This window comes from Ctenopharyngodon idella, chromosome 8 (assembly GCF_019924925.1).
Source record: "Ctenopharyngodon idella isolate HZGC_01 chromosome 8, HZGC01, whole genome shotgun sequence".
In the NCBI taxonomy this organism is placed as follows: domain Eukaryota; kingdom Metazoa; phylum Chordata; class Actinopteri; order Cypriniformes; family Xenocyprididae; genus Ctenopharyngodon; species Ctenopharyngodon idella.
In genome coordinates this window covers 7,383,862-7,408,095 of record NC_067227.1, presented here as the reverse complement: position 1 = coordinate 7,408,095, position 24,234 = coordinate 7,383,862, and the positions used below count along the sequence as shown (strand labels likewise).

Sequence of the window (24,234 nt, the reverse complement as noted above, 5' to 3'; positions counted from 1 at the left end):
GATAGAAAATGGAAAAACTGATTGAAATAATATGAAGTGGGAGGAAAAACTTCAATGCTTTTTCTAGCAAATGCAACATTTTTATGGGGAAATACAATACTTTTTTGAGCAAACAAAGTTTCTCAAGGAACTATTTAATTTAAAAAAATCCATCTCTGAAAATAATAAACAAATTTGTTTAGTGATTAATCTGCATTTTCTCAGATCATTAACTTGTTCATCGCTGTCATCATGGATAACTTTGAGTATCTGACCAGAGACTGGACTGTGCTAGGCACTCATCACCTCGATGAGTTTAAACGAGTCTGGTCAGATTATGACCCAGAAGCCACGTAAGTGATTTCACACATCCACAAACTTTGTGTCTGTTTTTTATGAGAGCATAACTAAATCCTACAGTCTTAACTGAGTATGTAAATTCAATTTATAAACACTATTGCATCTCTTTGCATCAGGGGAAGGATTAAACATCTAGATGTAGTCACCATGTTGCGCAGAATTCAGCCTCCGCTGGGCTTTGGAAAACTCTGTCCACATCGAGTAGCGTGTAGGGTAAGGACATTTGGATTTGTACAGTAACTGGTGGACATTGAAATGGGTGAAAAAAGTCCTGTATACTTACATTTTAGCAGAGACCCAAGCATCCTGTCTTTAGTGTCACATGATCCTTCAGAAATCATTCTAATATGCTGATTTGGTGCTCAAGAAACATTTATTATTATCAGTGTTGAAAACAGTTGTGCTATTTAATATTTCTGTGAAAAGCGTGATAAATTTTGCTTTCCGGGTTCTTTGATGAATAGAAATCAGCATTTATTTGAAACAGAAATCTTTTGTAACAATATAAAAGTCTGTACTACCCCTTTTGATTAATTTAATGCATCCTTGATAAATAAAACAATGAATTTATTTAAAAACCCCAAACATTTGAACTGTAGTATATGCAGAGACCAAATTATCATAGAGACTTGTGAGGCCCAGTAAACAACCACCCAGAACAGCCCCATTTCAACATGCTCCACTTAGCAGTGTCCTGGCAACCATTCATATCTACACTTTTCTGTTTCTCTCTGCCCATCTCTCTCTTTCTCTTTGGCAGAGACTAGTTGCTATGAATGTCCCTCTCCATCCTGACGGCACTGTGTCCTTTAACGCCACCCTGTTTGCTCTCGTCAGAACTTCACTCAAGATTAAAACAGATGGTGAACTTCTGCACACACACATAAACTCACTAACATACAATATAATACACTTACTTCTGTCAATTCTGACATGTACAAGTGAGGATGTTAGTAATTGCTTCCATAAATTAAACTTTTCCATGGAAAAGTATGATACTTGTAGATTTAAAGACTGTTGTGTGATTGTGTGATTTTTGACAAAAACTACAGCAAAAATGAAGCCTTTATCCATCCTAAATACAGTAATACAGTATCTTTCCATTCAACACAGGCCCCATTGACCAGCAGAACGAGGAGCTGAGAGCTATCATTAAAAAGATCTGGAAACGCACCAAACCCAAACTCCTGGATGAAGTTATACCTCCCCCTGCAGGTATAGTATGTTACAATAATATCTTCTTGTAGGCTTTACGTGCTTAATGTGGACAACCAACACCATATATACAACATTTCTTTCCCCCCCCCTTTTTTTTTTTTCCATCCATCTCTCTGCATTTCAGGGAACGAGGTGACTGCAGGAAAGTTCTATGCCAGCTTCCTGATTCAGGACTATTTTAAAAAGTTTCGTAAGCGAAAGGAGAAAGAGAGGAAGAAGAAAGGCAAGGACAAGTCAGCCTCTCTCCAGGTAATGAATTATGACAGTTGTTTGAGTATGTGTGCTTGTGCGTGTGGTCTTTTCTTGACTTTTCATTTTTCAGAGACATCATGTCTAGCCCACACAGGACAAAAGGCAGTTTATGTGCAGGAAATAGGGAGTCATAGAATTAGGGAACTATTTCCGAGCATAAACATAACATATTTGACCAAGAAAATATCAATTAACTTAATTTGCTCAAATGGACACGTTCAAATAAATTAAAGCTGAATTGGGAAGCATGACCCTTTTTATTTCTCATTTAAAGTGAATCTTTTTTCTTCACTGTAACTCATGCTCATGTTATGCTGATGTGCATGTCATTTCATACAAACTCTGTAATACATTGAGTATTTTTAACAACAGTCAATTTTTTTTTTCTGAAATTTTTTTACTGAATTTTATAAAGTAAACTTAAAAATATCTTTTATATTGTTAGCAATATTTCAAAATGAACACTTACTGGATTGAAGCAGCTTAGGTTTACTTGATTATCCATACATAATTTTTAGAAAAATCATGTTAAAATGTAAGCATCAAATATAATACAACAGGCTATTGAGAAAGTTTACTTGAATATCATTTAGAAATACAGAGCTTTGATCATAAAACTAAGAATTTAAACAATCTTACTAAGTCATATTATGGGTGATATAGAGTGACAACTAATATGTCTATGCATATGTCTAATGGATCTAATGGAATTTCATCTTACTTTTTGCCATATAAATATATGCAACTCCACCAAATTGCATATTTTTGCTCAGTTTGGTCCTTTTTCCCTCCTTGAGTATGAGCTCCATATTCTCATTGTAACACGGCAACAACTTTCAGTATAACACTATGTTATATTACTCTGAATAGGTATAGGGCTAGGTTTGACTCTTGGGAGGATAAAAATTAAATTTGGGCCAAATGGTATGAAGCAGTTAACAGCCAGCACATTTATTGCACATATAAACAGAAAAAAAATAATAATAGAAGAAACAAGTTAATACTTTGCTGTATCGTCCCAACACAACACTGCTGGAATGGGAAAAATTCGATATTTAGTTCAGGTTGTGCATAACAGGTCAGAGGAAGAAGAAAATAAAAAAGGAAAGAAAAGAAAATGTCCAAAAGTCCTCCTGGTTCCTTCGCATAGCCATAGCTCACATAAGCTCACAGTTGATCAGGTCACAGGATGGAATCAAGGCAACAACAACAACAAAAAAAAAAAACAGTCTACACAAAACAACACAATTCAGAGTTAATATCTCTTAAGATTCACATTAGCTTGTCACAAACTCCATATGAGTAAATAAATCGTCAGAAGCATTACTCACAGGCTTCACTCACACTTGTTAGCTTAGCAATTTAACATCAATACACGTGAGCATAATAAACGCACGAATACATCTCTGTTTAACACACAGGTTGATCATCTGCATCTCAAAATACTCACTTTTCACATCTAAATCATCTTTTCCTCCATATACACAGGGAACATCATAAAATACATTTAACAGTAATAAAATCTATCTGTTTCCCTGATCTTCGTTTGCAAAAAGTGTATTGAAATACAAAACCATTTTCAATAAACATCTTTTAACTGTCTTTTTTTTCTGATCATTAAATCAGTTTAAAACACATCAACTTAACATTTCTGTTAAGGCAGAAACTCACCAGAGTTCGCAGAAATAACTTCTCAATCAACATCAATGTGAATTCGATTTCCTTTTGAAACCCATGAACATACTGCAATTTATATGAAAAGTTTACACATTTAAACATCAGAAAGTACTTTTGTGAAGTTATAATTATAATATTTCAAATCCAGCGCTAAATCACCTCGTGCGTACCAGCTACGATCAGTCTCCTTCTCCTAATCTTTACATCTCTATTAACCAGATCATACAGTGGCCCCTACAGGAAAACTACGGTACTGCACTGAACTTGTATAACACTGCGTAAAACTCTAGGGGGTTACATCATACTACATAATTTTTGCACTGTTATTCTGTGCAACCCTAGTGCAGGTATTTTTTTAACATCACTGGATTACAGCCTGTCTTTGAAATGACTCTAATCTCGTGTGGTCCAGGCTGGGTTACGAACACTACAGGATTTGGCCCCAGAGATGCGTCTGGCTATGGCGATGGAGGATGAAGAAGGTCTGGAGGGGGACATGATAGAAGATGACGAGTTCTTCAGGGTAAGAACACTCAGCATCCAGCATGAAAAAATCCAGTGGGAATAGTTAATTGAGTGTTAACTAACCGACAGCATGCCAAATCAATAAACCTGTCAATAAACCTTAACCTAAAGTGACCCAGATAAGATATTTTAAAGGTTCTTAATTTTGTTTTGGAGGTCTCCTACAATTGGTTTACATGCATCCAAGTTCAAACAACACATATATTTTCTCATAATATACATTGCAATAACAATGGCGTCGGTTTTTACTGCATCTATTTGAGCCCTCATATTTTGATAATGCATGCAAGGTGGATTTGCTTTCGAGAAGCACAGAAAACAGCGTCTTCCTGACATTTCAACAACTCAAACCAAATTCTTCCAGGCCTCAGCTACAACTAGTGTTTAAAGGCGGGTCAAAGTAGATGCTTTTCGTGGGTAGCCAATGTAGAGCATTATGCAAATGTGTTACAATCCTACATAGGTTCATGCAGGAAGTAAGACTGGAATTACTGATGACTCGCTTCAGGCAGTTCAGAATCTGTTCCTTCTTTTGAAGGACAATAACTCCATTTTGATCTTTGAACCTTTGCAGACCTTTTACATTCACAAACAGCTACATTACACAATATGTGAAAGGTAATGTTCCAAAAGCATTTTAGGGGCACTTTAAATTGTAAATATAAAATAAAAAAGGGTAACACTTTATTTTACAGTGTCCTTGTCACACATTAGATGTACTTACCAGGAGGGGTTCATATAAGCTGTGAATGCTCTGCATACCCAAGCCATTCATGGATTCACAAATATTTGTTAATATTAACACTATACATTTTTTGAGGTGTGCCATAAAGCTTACATGATAAAATTTTGGTAATAGGCCTACGTATGTAAATGTCCGTCATTTATTTATTTGCCAAATGATTGTCATTTTCTTCAAATCTGCCAGTTGGGTTTGGGGTAAGCGGATCCACAGCAGCTTTGGCGCCTATGCTCTGTTGTTATGTATCGCCATCACGGTCCCGAATTCTCCATAGGGAAATTAATTTAAGAAAACTTATAAACTGTTAAAAACAGACCTACCGTAAGTAGACCTACTGTAAATATCTGAGGTTGTTAATCTATTGTCTATTTGCTAATATTATCAATTTGCATTATTTCAACTTATTTTTTAAAGAATACTAAAGATTAAAAAATAATAAAGATTTTATTTGTTATACTTATATTCATTATAATTAAAGTTTACTTAGATTTTAGCCTATTTATAATAGGCTGCTAATATTTATTATATTATACTTATTTTCAATTCTTAATTGTGCCGGCAGGCGACTCTCACATTGCATTATATTGACATAACACGCCACCCAGCATAGCTGGTTAAAAAAGTCACCGCTCGCAACTGGTACTTACTGTAGTAATAACAGAAAAGTATGCATAATTACATGTAACTAACCCTAAACCAAACGCTAATCTAAACCCTATAGTAAGTACAATTTGTTAATTATTATTGCTTAACTGTATAATTATACTGTAACAAGGACACTTAAAATAAAATGTATTACAACTGTATTAGTTACACCTGTAATTTTAAGGTGTCTTTATGCATTATAAAGCTATATACAGACAAGTCTCACTGCTACTACAGTTAATTTTGTTTCCCTTGACATCTGCAGAGTGACAGTGTCTTCAGTGATGCTCCTCCCACATCGGTTATGTCCACTCCCAGAAGTACCCCTATGCCCCCCCATCTGGACGAGACCACAGTGAGCATTGAGCTTCCTCCTAGAATACGCAATGGGAGCTTAATGCTCGAGGAGGCCCTGGTGGACTCCCGTCCGGTCTCCGCCCTATCCGAAAACGAAGTGATAGTTGATCAGCCTCAGAGGTTGTCTCCCCTGCCCAGCAGGTGGGCCTCCAGTCACAGCAAACTCACCCCACTGTGGATGCTGAATACCAACCCAAGGCAAGCAGCACACTAAGATAAGAGACAAAAGAATAGAATTATACCTGTATAATTAGAAGGTACTGTACTGAATTTAGAGAACTCTAATTGATTGGAGTCTCAGGACCTGAAAGCTGTTTTTGAGCGATTTTGACTGAAGGATGGGGTATTTGGTCAGATTTTAGTCCAAGACAAAAATTAATGGTTTTTTTTTTGGTTGTTAAAGGGCCTGTAATTTGATAACTGTCAGTTCACAAATCGCTTTACAGCTTTGAGATGCTGCAAAAACATGATTTTCTTTGCAATTTAACATGATGGAAACTGAAAATACACTAAGTAGTCTGAATGTTGGGGAGTTGCGATGTTTGCCGATCTCATGCTCTCTAGTGTATTCTAAAATTGGAGTATGGCTGGGGTTTTCAACCTTTACATACCTAGTGACCTCTCAGTCAAACCCAGGATCTCCAGTATAACCGTCAAAATTTTCTCCGTAACAAATTACAGTATCTTTCATCAAGAACTTTAACCACAATTACTACATTTTATAATACTTATTATCATTTCATTTTAGTTATTACAATTAACAAATAGTTTGAAACATCACGACCCACCTGGTTGAAAAACTCTGGCACTATGAAGTAACAGGGTACAATTTAATGGGATAGTTCACACAAAAATGAAAATTCTGTCTCACCCTCATAATTTACTCACCCTCATGTTGATTAAAACTGTCTTCACAAAAGAAGATATGGTAACACATTATTTCGATGGTCCACTTTAGACATTCAACTAACTATAAGTAACTTTTACAACTACATTTCTAGTAACTCTCATTACAGTATTAGTAGACTGTCTACTAACACTTTATTTTAATGCTCCCCCAACAGACATTCTACTTATTGACTATGAGTAACTTTGCAACTACATCAATTTATTCTACTTACCTGAAACCTAACACCTTAACCCTAATCTAACAGTCTTCTAACAGTCTACTAATACTCTAATGAAAGTTAGTTGACATGTAGTTTCAAAGTTTTTTTCTGTTTTTTTTTTTTTTTTTCTGTATTGTTTATCAAATAAATTGTGAGTATGATAGACTTATATCAAAAACATTCAAAAAATCTTACCAGCCCCAAAACCTATGAACGGTAGTGTTAGTGATACAGATTTGGAACATCAGGAGGGTGAGTAAATGATGGCAGAATTTTCATTTTTGGGTGAACTATCACTTTAAGACACATTCACACCAAGAGCAAAGTGACATGTGGTCATTCTCATGGGATGGCATAATGTAAGTATAAAACATTCCCAGTTTGTCATTAACTGCTTTGTTTAGCTGCTTGTTGCTGCTGTGGCTTTTTAATGTTTCCTTTAACTCAGACTTAAAGACTTAGCTCTGAATATATCTAGAGTGCCAGTACTGGACACATGGCCCAGTAGTCTTTTTCATATCAAAATATGTGGTGAAAATTCACACTCTGTGTTAATATGCTTTTAGGCAGTACATTGTAACATTTACTGTCAAAGTGTGAAATGTGTTTACTGGAAATGTGTAGTGTTGGTGTGCCTTCAGGAACATCATACACCCGCCATATTTTTACATCAACAGAAAAATATACTGGGATAACCTGGCTTCTCTTGAGACTCTCCTTCTTCAGAGCGGTCATGGTTAATGATATGCATAAGCCCGCTGGCACGTTGACGTGATGGTTACAAGGTAGTTTGTGATGTCACAAGAGATTTCAAACCATGTTTTTGAAATGGTCTTTAGATCACTGCAGTTTTAAACAGAAATTACTCAGCAATGGTGTTGACGTATGATTTTACACATGGTTTTCTTAAAGCATATTAAAAACACCACATAGACATATATTAAACAACATTAAAAATGTGATTTTCACCACAGGGGGACCATTTACCTAGTCTGCAAGTATATGATGTATAGTGTTTTGAAGTATGTTCAGATTTTGTCTCAGATTGAGTTGTGTAGTGTATTCCAGCCTTTAGGGAAACTTTGACTTTTCACTCTAACATCTTGAAAGAACATCATTGTGGAGCATTATCAGCCATTGTAGCGTTGGCTTATTGCAGTTAGCATGAAGAAATGCAGGTGACAGGAATGTTCTTCATACTTTCAAAAGGTATTTGAAGAAATTCCGGAGTTAACAGGACGAACTTAAAATTTCAAGGATTTTTTTTAATAATTTTTTATTAAACTCTCATATTCAGGAATGATACAACTAGAGTTTGTGACTATATTCCTTCCCCATCTCCGGATGGAGGAATGCAAAATGGAGGAGTCACAGAAGGGGTCGTCATTCCACAAGGAGATGGAGGACCAGTCACAGGAGGAGCCATGGAAGGAGTCACAGGTGGAGGTGAAGGAGTCACAGGAGGAGGTGTAGGAGTCACAGGAGGAGCAGTCATAGGAGGAGGAGTTACAGAGATGGCATACACTGCAGAGCAAGCTGCTGTCAGCAAGGAGGACCCTCAGAATGCTGTCTCACATGATATGTGAGTAGGAAATGTTTTACTTCCCATAATGCACCAAAATAATTCAAGGCCCCAATATACTTCAAGCGAAATCAAAGAACGAACTGGTGTTCATTCATTTAATCATTTCAAACAAAATCAGGCCAAAACTAAGTTTGTTTGGAGTTTGTTTTGGGAGTTTCCAGTAAGGTTTGCATGGGTGGCATTGGGTTGTTCATTGACAGTACACCACTGCAAAGGTTTTTCAAACTTCTTTGATTATATTGGGGCTTTTACATGACTCAAACAACAGTCTGTCTGTGAACAGTCTGTCTCACAAATTAATATACATGCCTGCTTTTGTGATAATGTTTGAACAGACAGTGGTTTCCTGAGGTTCCTCCGGCACAAACTGCAGCACCTACTGGGAGCAGTGAATGTGTGGCCCCAGTTCAGCCCATTGACAATAACAGCAATAGTTACCAAGGCAACAGCCAAGATGCTGGTGGCTATAATGGCAATGGATACCCTGGAAATGGCTACAATGGGAATGGTACCAATGGGACTGGTTATCCAGGCAATCGTTACTCCAGCAATGGCTATAGCAGCAATGGCTACACTGGTAATGGTTATCACAGTAATGGATACAATGGTAATGGATACAACAGCAATGAATACAGTGCAAATGGTTTCGCTGCACGGCGACGCATGCTTCCCCCAACTCCCTTAGGTAAAACCAACTGTTATCTTTCTGCACTGCAAAAGAAATAATGTGGTAAACTTTTCAGTGAACCTAACATTGTTTACTTTTTCCTGTATCTGTCAGGCCGAAAGCCAAACTTTAACATCCAGTGTTTGAGAAGGCAGGGCAGCAATGAGGATCTCCCGATTCCAGGCACATACCATCAAAATTCCCCACCCTGTAGGGCAAGAATGCAGGTAACTTTTCTCCAGATTTGGAATTGTATCTCTATAGGCGGCACCAACAGACACTGACCAACACTGACAATTACCAGAATACAGTACGTCACTTCTCAGACATTCCATGACCCAACAGTCACAGATTCAAGATGTTCAACTGGCAAAAACAAGCGCTGGCCTACACAAACAGACGGCAACAGGGATAAGCCACTGATCTGACAAAACCAGATGAAGTGTCTGCTGCCGTTTGTCGGTGCAGTGTGAATTGGCCTTATAAAGTCGTATCACATATGATAAGCCTTGACAACATGATCAGTACTTTCCTGAAAAACCTTTTGTAAACAATCTACTACGTCTTCTGGTGAATTATCCAAGAAGAAGAAGAACTTTGTTATTGTTATTGATATTTCAAAATGAATATTTAGTGCATTTAAGCAACTGATACCTAATATTTATTGAAAAAATGTTGAAATTGTATCAAACATGATACAGCAGACATTTTAAATATAATTATTTCAGTCATCATTGTAATGCATTTCGTGATATTTCTACCATAATAAAAATGTTAAAGAAATCATTTAATCATTCATTTAAATGAATTGTTGCTGCTGTGGCTTTTTAATGTTTCCTTCAACTCAGACTTAGAGACTCAGCTCTGAATATATCCAGTACTGGACACATGGCTCAGTAGTCTTTTTCATATCAAAATATGTGGTGAAAATTCACACTCTGTGAATATGCTTTCAGGCAGCACATTGTAACATTTACTGTCAAAGTATTTTGCTGCATCTTGACCAATATTAGAGTGAGAGCTAATAGTTATATCTATTCTTTTTAATAAATGCAACTTGCTCTACCTAGTTGATTTTCACTATAACAATATTCTTGCTACAAATGTTTTAATCTATATTTATTATTATAATTATTAATCATATTTATATAAATAATCTATATATAAATATTACATTTAATATACATTTTTACATATATATTTAAAATATATTTATCTTGTCACTGCTAAAAATATTTTTTGACTACCAAATAGCAAAATAGATTTCTTTATGATTATAAAAGCAAATACATTTCCATCAATAAATTATAATAAAAGTAAATAATGTATGAAATATGATACAAAACAAGTACGCAAAAATATTTTAATTAATATAATTATTTAATTAAATTATATTTTAATTTAAAAAAAAAAAAACATTTAAAAATGCATTTCATTTTAAAATGGTATAAATTAGATAAATGTTCTGACATATTTCTTCATACAGTTGCAAGAAAAAGTATGTGAACCACTTGCAGAATCTGTGAAATTTGAATAAGTTTATCAAAAATAAGAGAGATCATACAAAATGCATGTTATTTTTTATTTAGTACTGTCCTCAGTAAGATATTTTACATAAAAGATGTTTATATATAGTCCACAAGAAATAGGTGAATTTATTAAAATGACCTCATTCAAAAGTATGTGAACCATTGATTCTTAATACTGTGTGTCATTACCTGGATGATCTACGACTGTTTTTTTGTTGTGTGATGGTTGTTCATGAGTCCCTTGTTTGTTCTGAGCAGTTAAACTGAGCTCTGTTCTTCAGAAAAATCCTGCGGGTCCTGCAGATTCTTCAGTTTTCAAGGATGTTTTGCATATTTGAACCCTTTCCAGCAGTGATTGTATGATTTTGAGATCCATCTTTTCACACTGAGGACAACTGAGGGACTCAAACACAGCTATTGAAAAAGGTTCAAACATTCACTGATGCTCCAGAAGGAAACACGATGCATTAAAGGGTTAGTTCACCCAAAAATGAAAAAAAAAAAGTCACTTATTACTCACCCTCATGTCGTTCTACACCCTTAAGACCTTCGTTCATCTTTGGAACACAAATTAAGATATTGTTGATAACATCCGATGGCTCAGTGAGGCCTCCATTGCCAGCAATGTTACTGAAAACTTTTGAACAGGATGATGCCCCAATTTTCCTTATTTTGTTTAAATATCATTGTTTTTCCATTTAGTATTGCCCTTCGCAAGCAACAGAAGACTTGCATGTTTCCCAGAAGAAAAATTAAGAACAGTTTACCTTGATATTCAAATTCAAAAGTTTTCACCCCCCAGTTCTTAATGCATTGTGTTTCCTTCTGGAGCATCAGTGAATGTTTGCAGCTTTTTTAATAGTTGCGTTTGAGTCCCTCTATTGTCCTCAGTGTCAAGTCAAGTCAAGTCACCTTTATTTATATAGCGCTTTTTACAATGCAGATTGTGTCAAAGCAGCTTTACAGTGATAACTGGCAATTAATTTTGGCTGCACCGCAGCTCTTAAAGAAAATGGTGTCATTGTCCAACTTAAGTAAATTCAGTATTGATTCATTCCGTTGTAAGAATCAATAGTTATTAATTTAGTCAATTCATCTATATCAGCACTGGAGTAAACAGTGATGTCATCGTCCAGTTCAGTTCAGTTCGCATACAATGGTGTCGATGCAGGCAGATCAAAACATTGTTGGATATCAAATGTCAAGTGTCCCCAACTAAGCAAGTCAAAGGTGAAGGCGGCAAGGAACCCAAACTCCAACACATGACTTCAGGTGACAAACAGGTGTTAAAAATGGAGGAAAAAACCTTGGGAGAAACCAGGCTCAGTCGGGGGGGCAGTTCTCCTCTGTCCAACAGCGAACAGTGCGTGATTATGATTCAGACAGCATTCATAAGTCCGATTTGGGATCGCAACAGTCAAAGTATTTATTCCAGTTCCATCTAGTTGAGGATCGTATTCATCACGCCGGTATGGGACGGTTTGTTGAGGATCTGTGCCACTGGCTGTCGAGTCGGTGGGGCCTTCACAGGTGATGATCTACTTGACACAATCTCTGCTGATACTTCAGGGCTGCGTTGTTGTCGTGTCTAGGTGCAGGTCCTCGATCTCACCTGGATACGACCCGGATCCGGCTGACTACAGTAAACCTCGGGATAAACAGAGAGACTAATATTAGCGTAGATGCCATTCTTCTTCTGATGTAACGAGTACATCAGGTGTTATAGAAAGTGTTCCCGGTTCCGGCTGACCTAATCTATGCAGCCTAAGAATCCTTTAACGGATTTGAAAACATAAATTAATAATGTGTTATGTGTATGCTAGGCTAAAGAGATGCATTTTAAGTCTAGATTTAAACTGACAGAACAAGATTTTAACTGCTTCCCGAACAATGCTAGGAAGATTGTTCCAGAGTTTAGGTGCCAGAGTTTAGGTGCCAAATAGGAGAAGGATCTACCGCCTGCAGTTGATTTTGATATTCTACGTATTATCAACTGGCCTGAATTCTGAGATCACAATAGATGTGAAGGACTATAATGCGTTAAGAGCTCACTCAGGTACTGGGGAGCTAAACCATTTAGTGCTTTGTAAGTGATTAGCAAGATTTTAAAATCTATACAATGTTTGATAGGGAGCCAATGCAGTGTTGACAGAACCGGGCTAATATGGTCATACTTCCTGGTTCTAGTAAGAACTCTAGCTGCTGCGTTTTGGACCAGCTGTAGTTTGTGTGATAAAAATGGATCTCAAAATCATACAGTCACTGCTGGAAATGGTTCAAATAAGCAAAAAAAATGCTTGAAAACTGAAGAATCCGCAGGACCTGGAATTTTTTTCTGAAGAATATTGGGCAGTTTAACTGCTCAGAACAAACAAGGGACTCTATCAACAACCATCACAAAAAAAAAAAAAACAGTCGTAGATCCAGGTAACCACACACAGTATTAAGAATCAATGGTTCACAAACTTTTGAACGGGGTCATTTTAGTTAATTCAGACATTTTATTTTTCTTGTGGACTATATGTAAACATCTTTTATGTAAAATATCTTACCCAGGACAGTACTAAACAAAAAATTAACATGCTTTTTGTATGATCTCTCTTATTTTGTTAAAATTATTCACATTTTCACAGATTCTGCAAGTGGTTCACATACTTTTTCTTGCAACTGTATCTCAAGCTTTACAGAGTTGAAAAGTTATAACATAATTTAGATATACCTTAATGGATATATAGAATAAAAGATATCACAAGATATATCATAATTAGTATCATAATTTTGAGAATACGCCAGCAATTTACCAATAACACAAAATCAACATTGAACAACAAAAATAAAATGAATCATTAAATTCTGCTAATGACAAATTTCAGTTTCATTGTTTTCACACCCAGAATAAAATGATTTTCTCACCTGCTTCCACAGACACACAACAGCTACGACTCACGGCGGAGCAGCATTTCATCTGGGGTTTCTTCTGCCTCCTGGGTTAACAACCAGGCCAGACGGGGTCGTCTCCTCTACGCCCCCCTCATTCTAGTGAACGAGGTGGGGGGCACTCAGGCAATGTGGGGTGACACCAATGGCAGCTCCAGCCTGCCAGCGTCGGCCCGTCCCGGGTGGATTGGCAGTGGAATGGCAGGTGTAGCCCAGCAGCCTCGGGCGTACACGACTCTCAGAGTACCCTCCCAACACAGCCCCGGATACATAGAGAAGGGAAGCGCTGACAGCCTCGTGGAGTCGGTAAATAAGCTTCCTGTATGGTGTATCAAATAACCCTAAGTAATAAGGATAGGATAGTTGTTATTTATAAAGGTCCAGTGGCTATAAAAACTATTCAAGCGGTTTGTTTTATAGCAGTGAATCATAGACTTTATTTTTTGGCTGTGATCAACAGAAGAAGAAACTTTAGAGGGGTCATGAAATAGAAAATCAAAATGTTCTTGATATTTACACATATAAGAGGTTGCTCTAAAATAAAAACATACTATCATCTGACATTTCATCTCAAAGCCAACTCCCCAGTCCCCAGTTTCACACGAGTTTTCCATCCTTCTGAAATGATAGGCTTTGAAATTCACAATTGAAGTCGTGCTACGCCCCTTTACATGCATTTGTAAATCAAGAAGTGGTAGTGCTGTCAAGAAAGACCGTCAGACATTGTTCTGTCCCTGGATGTTGACAAACCTCACCTCCCTTCCAAAATATCAAACTATTAGAAATACATGGATGGTTTATTTATAATATAGTTTATTTTTAACAATGTGTCTGAGCAATTGAACAAGAATGTTTTTATTATTCGTATCATTTCACAATGGACAATTTTTTTAAATTATTTTCAACATGCTGACGGTTTTTCCTCAGTATCTTTGATTGAAAGTTACAACAGTACCAAGTATTTTGTCCTCAGAGGAAATGGCTGTGGTTGCATTGGTTCATTTTAATCTGACCCGGGCTCAAACATATACAGCTCTATTAAAGAGCTGGCAATCTTGAGCATCTCGATGAAGTTCGCCAATCAGAGCAGTGGGCGGTTTCTGAAAGAGTTAATGCCCCTGAAATGAAGCATTTGTGACAGAGAGTGAAACTGATGATGGAAAATGTTCATATACCATATCATATTACAAACAATTGAACATTTTAATGCAAAGCAAGTGCATAAGCTATAAAAAAAAAAAAAAAAAAAAAAAATTCACGACCCTTTTAAAGTGAAGAAAAATTCTCTTCAATAATTCTGAATATAAACTTTAAACCCCATTTAATGACACCTAAATTACCATTACCAACTGCTTTTAGCAGACACGTCAATAGTTAAATGGAGATCCACTTGTGTACAGTAAGTGGATTTCAGCTGGTTGTAGTGTAAATAAATATGATCCAACTTCTGTTATTTTTTTTTTTTGTATCTTTTAGATCCTGATCTCTGAAGGCTTGGGTCTATATGCAAAAGACCCCAAATTTGTTGACTTTGCAAAACGCGAAATTGCAGATGCCTGTCACATGACTATTGACGAAATGGAGAGCGCTGCAACTGACCTTCTAAGTCAAGGAAGAGCAGGGCAACCAATTGGGCGCTTCGAGGAGGATCTGTCTGATGAGATGAACTGTGTTATATCATACTAAATGGGTTTCAGTTTGTTGGGGAAAGCTGAACATAAATTGTGAGTGTGATTGTGATGTTCTCTGCTCACAAATGCAAATACATTCACCTCTTCATAACTCAGTTAATTATATTCAATTCCTTCAGTAGATAAGGAACTTGTGGTGACCACAATGACCTGTATATCCCAATTGCTTTGCACATAAATTTAGTAAGAGCCTAACCAGACCACAAGATGAGCTATAGTAGTCTATGATTACAAGTCCTGAAGCAATTTCAGAAGAGACCGACTTTGTAAGATCAAAGTCAACATCTAAATTTGGTAAAAGGTTTGGTAAAACTTGCCCATTTATAATGAAAGTATTTGTGCTTGTGGAAGTCTTCATTTTTCATAAGATTAATTAGCCTAATAAAAAAAGAACCAATATCTTTTCATATGACTGGATCGCACAAACCTACAGGGAAAGTTACTATTTTTAAATGTTAATAACGGTTACAATTATAAATTTATGGGCTCATGTACTTCTCAGCACAAATCCAAATGTTTTCATGGTTGTGATGTAACATTTAATTGCAAACCTATTTATTTTGTAAACAAAGCTTTGTGCTTCATTTGTGTGGTTGTGTTCACTTAAACAGCATTCACATACAAAGAGATGTTTTGGCGTACCACCACCAGTTGTACTGTGCCACCGCAGTGGTCATGTTGACTGGCACAGCCCTAATTTAAGTTTATTGCAAAGTATGCATAATATTTAAGTATTTTGAGAACAGAGAGACCGACTTGATTACACCATTTGCAGTGCTTTATGGTAGTGGGTGTTCCCTAGAGCTCTTTTGCCACAATATGCTCGTGCAACTCTGATTAATAGAACATTTTCTAGAGCAGCATTGGTAATGTAGTTTTCCACCACAAATTCTGAAATATTTTTAAAAAGTTACATAATCCAAAAAGTTGGCTTCAACAAAAGAATATACAACTGATTAACACCACCAGCTCACAACTGGTCACTCACAACAATCAAAACAATTAGCAAACGACAATGATTCAAATCAATTTCTGATGGACAAGTCCTGACCAAAATTTTATCCGTGTTCGAAAAGCCATTTCATTTGGATGTCACAATAGGGAAGAAAAGAATGTCCGTTTCATACAGATCCCCTAAAGGGATGTGGTGGAAAAAAAAAAAAAAAAAAAAAAAATTCTCAAAGCTTTTGCGTTCCCCTGAGAAACTTTGCGAGAGAATGCAAATATCTTTGTGAGCAAACACAAAGATATTTGTGTGCGCTCACAAAACCTGTTGTGAGTTTAGACAAACTTCCGGTTTAATTTCCCCACTCGCAGTGGTTCAGACAGCTGTGTATGTTAAAAATGGAGCAGTTCCGAGTTGGTTCCCATTTATGAGATGGGAGGAAAAATTTGGCAATGTTTTTCCATTCCCCCGAGAAACTTTGCGTTCACTCGTAAAGAAAATGCAAATTACTAGAAAGCACTACAAGAACAAAATGTCTTCAAAGGCATTTATTGCAAGGACGAATCTTTATAATCTGATTTGAAGCCAAAAATCCACAAGTTCAGATGCTGTATTCTGCAAGGAAGCAAAGAAAGCCACCATGAACAGAGCTATCAATCTAGCCTGATGCAGGAATGTCTTGAATAACCCTGTGATCAAGGTTATATTTATGGGAAAAAAAAAAAAAAAAAAAAAAAAAAAAAAAAAAAAAGGGACTACACAGTAACACTTACAGTTACAGCTGTAAGAGACATACAGATACTTGAATGTGCCAGCACATGGATCTGAGAAGACGCCATTGGAGGCTACTAGGACACAGCTATTGGTTCCTTCACACCTATTTAAGAGGGAAGAAAAAAAAAAAAAAAAAAATTAATTGAGAAAGAAAGCCTTGACTGACTTATTTCTATGATAAAATGTCAAAAACTGCATTTAAACTAAATTTTAAAAAAAATAAACCTCACCCATTAGTAACTATTGCCAGGGAGTTTGAGGAGTAGCAGTCAGTTTTGGCAGTCTGAGAAGCAGGTCGTCTGACAGAACACGTGCTGCGATCAGTTCGGCCATAGTTAGCAGTGTGAATGTGAATGACAGTCCCTTGCTCTAAAAACACAATTCAACTTCAATCAACTTGCTCTAAAAACAACTACTCAGCTTCAAGCAATGCTCATGTAGCATACATGATACACACCACATATCAGAGTATTATTTGCTTGTTCACAGATCACACTTGAACCTACAGAAAAGATGTTGTTAGTTCATTTTAGCAAAGTGAATATTAGTCATTTCAATAAGAGGCTTGAGCTAGTGTAAAGTGATCAAGCGCAATACTCACGGAGCACAGACGGGAGGCAAAAATAGGAGACTGCAAGGTACTTGTACGTGCCAATGCAAGGATCAGTAAAGACTGTGTGTGTCGCAAATAACTCACAACTTTCCAAGCCATTGCAGCTTTTATAAAAAACAAACAAAAAAAAACAAACAAAAAAAAAAAACAACTTACATTAGTTATTAGTAAACACAATGAGGTACAGCAGAAGTTGCATACAGTGTCCAGCTACCTTTTTGACACAGGAGCCAGTGCATTGGGAGAATAGCAGTTAGAGTTTTGGAGCTCATTGGATGGGCGTCCTTCAGAGCAGGTGACTTTATCTGTACGTCCATAGTTTGCAGTATTTATCTGAATCTTACCATTCTCTACAGGGAGATTTAACAAAGAAATTCTTACATGAACAAGGGGAAAAGGTCAAGATAATGCAAATTTTCCAAATTAAATGTGGAAAAATAGCTCACCACAACTCAAGTAAGCATATCCACCATGACAAGTCACACTTGTTTCTGGAAGAGGAAAACCATTACAGACTTGCACAGAAAGTTAATGGAGGAAATGGAGGAACAAAATTCCAAACCTGCTTGGATGCAAATGTAGTTGGTAGTGTAGTACTTGTAGGTGCCATCACATGGATCTTGTGCTGCAAGTCCTTGAGTGTTTAACTCGCACTCGCTCAGTCCATCACACCTGTTTAAAGGACAAAGATGCAGGCCTGACTGGACTCTTGGAAAAAAAAAACAGTCCATATAACTAACACTTTCAAAAACCGAAGTATGGTCAAGTGCCTTGCATCACTATTAAGATGCTAAAGGCACCTGTAGGTACACCACTGTTGTTCAATACAAAACAAAGTTGCGTATCAATTTAAACGTTTATAAACCCAGAGTCAAATCTAAATTAAAGCACCCAAATGGCAATATTTAACATACTGGATGCTTTGTAGTCATTACACATGTAAACAACATTCCATTAAATGCTGCAGAAACTCATGCACAATCAGCATATTTTCAACTGCTCATGACAAACATCTCTACTTGCAGTGATTAGCTGCCACCTTGCCTCTCTTTCTGGCTTTTGTAGGATTGAATTAAACATCTGCTCATCTGTGTAAATGCACTCGTGAGAACGAGTTGAAACAGAGCAATCAAGTCTCAATTCTACACATAATTCTTGTCTGAAGTCACGAAGAAAAAGATCTTTACCGTTTAGAGACTTCAGGAACACCCATTGAACACCGAGTATTAGAGGTCTGTCCTTGTGGTCGTCCAACGCTGCAAATGTTGCTGTTTGTGCGACCAAAGGTTGCGGACTGCACACGGATCACACCAGAGTCTGAATAGGAAAAAGGAAAAAAGTTCATCAGGGAATACTCTGAAGATAATAGTAATAAGATAACTTTAGTTGAATGTGACACTACAACATCTTACCACAACTGAGACGCTGGACAAACCCTTCACATGTAACAACAGTCTCTGAGAAGAGATAAGATTCCACCTTCAAGGTTTAATTTGTCATTACTAGCAAGGTGAGACTGACAAACTATGAGGGAAAAGAAACTCCAGATCCTACATCAGCAAAATACTAAATACTGTGAGACAGAAAACCCCATACAGTAATGTTGGTTTTAGAGTGAATGATACATGTAACAAGGAGTGTTATTGATTACCACAATACAACATTTATCTCTGGTTCGGGAAAGTCACATTTAATTTTGCGGTTAAGTGCGAGCAAAAGGTCTTCAGAACTGAGGCCGTGTTTATGCCTTCGGCACAATATGTATTGACAGTGATTTAAGCTTCATGACTTCACATACCATTACAGCAGAGCACTATTGTGTGAGGATCTTAAAGATGTGGAACTCCAACCATATATGGTTTGTACATGCAAAAGCCAGTATGAATATAGCAGTCAACCAGCACTGAATGTTCTAGTCACAGCCTGTGTGATCGTACCACAAAGGTTTAATATTGGTTTAATATTAATATAACATTAGGGTTAAATATTAAAAAGGTGTATTCATGCCACGTATGTAATTTTGAGATTCAGTCTTGTAAAGTGTTCATGTCCTTGTAGAACTCGCAATTATAACTTCCTGAGTTCAAACTCAAACCACATGACCGCTGTACCGCCTGACCACTGTAGATTAATTTAGGTGTTGATATCATTGTTGCCATAGAAACACATAATACCAAGTAGGAGAACGTGAACAGCTCGAAGTAGAAAGTCACATTGTCATCTTGTAATAGACCTTAGTCAAGGTACCACAATATTTTTTTGACAGGAATGAAAACTAGGCTGTGAGGGATGGAAGCAAGGTTGTTCAATAGATTGTACGATTATTTAACATACTGATTGTCCAGCCAATGTCTCTCCAGGAAAAAAAAAAAAAAAAAAAAAAAAAAAAAATTCTATAGACAGACAACGCCACAAAATGGTTTGGAAAGTAGTGTCAGTGTTACAATCAATATGGCGTCTACCCTGACTAAGGCCCATTAACAGTTACAACATCAGTGAACACAGCATTAGTAATGGTTGTGACACTGACTGATTAATGGACTTAAGTACCGGCAGATATCAGCAACCTGGAGTTTAGAAGCACTGTAAAAGAAAAACAAAGACAAGTTACTAAATTAACAAATGTTAGATTTCATTACCCATAAATGTACAAGTTACAAGAAACTTCCAGAATAGATGCAAATTAAGGTTGTTTTTCTTCAAATTCCTGTAATATGTTTTTTTACATATTTTAATGTCATCCGAGTCATCCTGATGGTGTTTGTGGGAAACAAAGTTAGTACCTAGGGGAGACCAGGGACAGTTGTAACAGGGGACGGTTGTAACACCTTGAATTCCTCCAATCAGAAACAACCTAGAGTGATGACACTCACTGTGCACATGCTCAGTTAGTTTCCCTCCATTTTTGCCATAAAGGGAGCCACATTTGAATCTTCCTGACGGAGTAATCTACAAAAGATTGTTTTTGAGGTAAAAAAATTACTTTTCTTTCTGATGTACTTTTTTGGATGCTGTTATAGGATCAAATGTCTATGAATTCAAACATGTATTATTAGAATCCCTGTTTTGTAAGCTAAAAATAGAAATGGCTAACAAGTGTCAAACTAGCAGTCAAGCTAGCTCACATGAGATGAAAACATGGTTGGTGATACTGGGACAGTTGTAACGCCCCGTTACAACTGTCCCAGTATCACCAACCAAGTTTCATTTATATTTTAAAAACTAATCAAGCTAAAAAAAAAAACTGCATAGTTTCTCTTTAATGTGCAAATTAAAAGTAAAATGTGCAATGTGCATTGCAAATTAAATGTAAAATGTCATCAAATCACATTTTAAGGTATTTATCTTTTTTTATGTAAAGATAGTCAGTGTGATAGACAGCATGCCAAATATCAGAAAGAGGAAGACAGACAGGGGCGTCCCATTTTCTGTGCTGGAAAGGGCTTCAGATGAAATCAGACAGGGAAAGTCAGTCAGGGGAGTGGCCAAATCATATGGCATTTGCCATGTGACTCTGCACCGAGTCATCCTCTTTTTTGTCATTCGTGTGAAAAAAGGTAATCATTACTTAAAAACATGAAATGAATAGTCACAATAACATGACTGATAAATAATATTTTCTATTTTGAGTATATGATTGATTCATTATGTATATTTTAGACATGTTACAACCGTCCCTGTCATGCGTTACAACCGTCCCTGTACACTGGGACGGTTGTAACAGTGGAGAGACTGTATTAAAATCAATTTTGCAACCTGTACATATTTCATAAAACCATTTAAATACATTGTTTCAGCAGTTGACAGATTGAAGTTTATAATATAACAAATTGGTTATTCCAGTAAAAATGGTTTTTGATGTATTGCTAAAAATTGCAAAAAGTGTTACAACTGTCCCTGGTCTCCCCTACATATTAATCCGCAGTATTTCGAGCGTTGCTCCAATTAGCTGATGTCTCACTAGCAAGGAGTAACAATAAAATAGCAGCGTTAAATTGTTCTTTTAGCCAAAAATGGAAATTCTGTAATTACTCACCCATGTGTTGTTCCACATCCATAAAACCTTAGTTCGTCTTTGGAACACAAATTAAGAAAAGCACTTTCAGTCCCTCCATAGAGATCCAATGCAACTACTTTAAACATCTTGAAAGGGACGAAAGACATCAATAAAGTTCCCCATGTGACCCCAGTACTTTAACCAATTTTATGAAGCGACACTAAAACCACTTTATTTACAAAAATATTGATCTGCAACACTTTCACGAGAGCATCATGACACACATGTTGTGTTCACGCAAGAGCTGACATTGTTGCGTGAACACGCTTTGGATAATATTTTGTAAATGAAGTGGTAAATTAATTTTTTTTTTTTTGTGCAAAAAGACTTCATAAAATTGAGGTTAAACCACTGGACTCACATAGAGTACTTTAACTATGTCTTTCCTACCTTGGACCGTGAAAGTGGTAGTTGTGTTGGATCTATATGGAGGGACAGAAAGTGGCCGGATTTCGTTAAAAATATCTTCATTTGTGTTCCGAAGATGAACGAAGCTCTTACTGATGTGGAACAACACCATAGTGAGTAATTAAATCACAGAATTTATTTTTGGGTGCCTAATCCTTTAATTTTTGACGAACTCCACCAGAGATACCAGGTACTACTAATGAGCTGAATTAGGTGTGTTTTTTAAAGGGAGACGTGCAAACTGTAGGGCATCGGGAGCAGGATTGAGAACCGCCGCTTATCATGAACATTTACACTCGTTTACAAGAGAACATTGTGAAAATCGTGCATAAACGGCTCTTCAACACTAACTTCATCTAACGCACACTGTGTGCTTCGCTCGCGGTTGTAAATCATTCGTATTCGTTTGTATAAGAATTTGTTAGCCTGCAATAGTAGCCTACTAACAATTATTGCTCATTTACTATTAGTGAAGTACAAGTTAGATCAACTTAAACTCACGGCGCCACTGCGCACGGATTAAGGCCGTTATTGGAGAACAGAAAGAAAATATTATGCGACAAACTTCAAAGAAAGCTTACGACCTACTACCTGTAAACTATCCGAACACTTGCATATTTAAAACAAAGGAATTTAATTAAATAATAATAAAAAAAAAAACTTACAGGTAAATATGATGGTACTCAAAGAAACCATGTTGATGATAAAGAGAGAAATTTTACCTCTACTCAAGTTGGTATCAGTTGAGTGGATCTATTTGTAACAAGTTCGGTCCGACGTCACGACCAGTTTTGTCCGTTCTCAGGTGATGCTTTTTGTCATTTAATTAGCTCAAGAACTACGTAGGGCGAATTCATCCGAATGCCCCTTCAAAATTGCAGAGGCGATTCCTCCGAGGGGAGTATATCTCCAGCCCTAATCAAACACCTGAATGAGCTAATTAAGGTGATCACTGAAAACTTCCAGGCAGGTGTGTTGGAGCTAAACTCCACATGAAGAAGAATAAACATCTCTGAGCTATGGCCATTACACACAAGACTTAACTCTTGTGTGTCCTTAAGGATATTTTTGTCTTTGGTGTGTATTTTTAATAGAATTATACTTTTTCACCCTCATTTCCTTTTAATAAAGTTATTTTACACCAGTAACACAAAATAGTTACACTCAGGACGTCGAGGACAAAAATGTCCCTATTGAAAACCCATTAAAACTGCCATTTTTAATCCCAGGGCCATTTAACTACAAAATGATGCAGCCTTTGTTAATAGGCTTTCATTCTGTTGGCAAGGCTTCAAAATTAAAATTTTGACTTTTTTTTTTTTTTTTTTTTTTTTTACCAGATTGCACCATTTTTCAGGCTTGGCCTATAAAACAAATAATCACTTTTTTTCATGTTTTTTTTTCATGCTTCTGTGTATTATAGAGCCAACTGGATAAATTATGCAGATGCAATAATTGTGTGGGTATGTTGCTGTGGATCTCAGAGTGTGGTTTGTATGCATGTACTAAAAAATTGTGTGTGTGTAATATTTGAGAGAGAAAAATACTACTGTCCTGCAAATCACAAATCCCACTGCTGTCTATACCACTGGAGTTTTGCTGGCATCTAATGGGAAAATTGTGGTACTGTGCCAAAACAAAATCTTACTGAAAGCTCATTTTTTGAGATTTTGATCAACCACAACAAATTAAAATACAAGAATTTGGAACACAACTTATTTAGATTTATGGCTTTGATTCTCTGGCAGTTTTTGAGTTCACCGTGTTTTATAGAATATATTCTATATAAAATAAAGTTCACAAAACATTTTCATAAACTAAATCCTCTATAACTTTTTTTTTTTACTTCAACAATAATCTACCAAGGGTCTTCTTTAAAATGAGACCAAACCTGAGTATGTGCTTCCAAGCTTCAATTTTTTTTTTTACTGTGCCAAAACAAAATCTTACTGAAAGCTCATTTTTTGAGACATCAACCACAAAAAGAAATTGGAAAACAACTTATTTAGATTTATAGCTTTGATTCTCTAGAAGTTGAGTTCAACATGTTTTATAGAATTTATTTTATATAAAATAAAGTTCACAAATCATTTTCATAAACTTAATCCTCTATAACTTTTTTTTTTTACTTCAAAAATCTGCCAAGGATCTTCTTTAAAATGA

General features: G+C 36.4%; 2 protein-coding genes across 3 annotated transcripts in view; one reads left to right on the top strand and one right to left on the bottom strand.

Annotated features, from left to right (window-relative positions):
• The window catches only part of cacna1fa (calcium channel, voltage-dependent, L type, alpha 1F subunit a), a 38,467-nt gene extending 22,610 nt beyond the window's left edge, over nt 1-15,857 (top strand). Inside the window, 12 exon segments of the mRNA XM_051903965.1 lie at nt 205-332; nt 456-552; nt 1,100-1,202; nt 1,453-1,554; nt 1,682-1,806; nt 3,899-4,009; nt 5,664-5,953; nt 8,162-8,446; nt 8,785-9,134; nt 9,231-9,343; nt 13,571-13,888; nt 15,059-15,857. Coding sequence (XP_051759925.1) covers nt 205-332; nt 456-552; nt 1,100-1,202; nt 1,453-1,554; nt 1,682-1,806; nt 3,899-4,009; nt 5,664-5,953; nt 8,162-8,446; nt 8,785-9,134; nt 9,231-9,343; nt 13,571-13,888; nt 15,059-15,268 — 2,232 coding nt within the window. The 3' untranslated portion in view covers nt 15,269-15,857.
• An 895-nt stretch (nt 15,858-16,752) lies between these two features.
• Nucleotides 16,753-22,803, bottom strand: LOC127517830 (L-rhamnose-binding lectin CSL2-like). Of its 2 annotated transcripts, none has more exons than XM_051903966.1 (12): nt 22,737-22,803; nt 20,157-20,189; nt 19,019-19,063; nt 18,794-18,923; nt 18,169-18,278; nt 18,053-18,097; nt 17,821-17,956; nt 17,595-17,710; nt 17,451-17,495; nt 17,224-17,362; nt 16,993-17,096; nt 16,753-16,834 (listed from the first exon to the last, which is right to left on the bottom strand). In XM_051903966.1, coding segments are annotated over exons 1-12 (936 nt in total). In that variant the 5' UTR covers nt 22,768-22,803; the 3' UTR covers nt 16,753-16,832. The 2 variants fall into 2 exon arrangements, with proteins under 2 accessions (XP_051759926.1, XP_051759927.1); XM_051903967.1 differs by lacking the exon at nt 22,737-22,803 and adding an exon at nt 21,643-21,768.
• Between the last annotated feature and the right edge of the window lie 1,431 nt (nt 22,804-24,234).

Excerpts from the sequence above, each read along its gene's own strand:
- LOC127517830 (XM_051903966.1), bottom strand. The coding sequence starts at position 22,767 with ATGGTTTCTTTGAGTACCATCATATTTACCT. Across the intron at positions 18,924-19,018 it reads TGTCCAGCGTCTCAGTTGTG|ACTCTGGTGTGATCCGTGTG; the intron begins GTAAGATGTTGT and ends TTTCCTATTCAG. Across the intron at positions 17,957-18,052 it reads ATATGCTTACTTGAGTTGTG|AGAATGGTAAGATTCAGATA; the intron begins GTGAGCTATTTT and ends ATCTCCCTGTAG.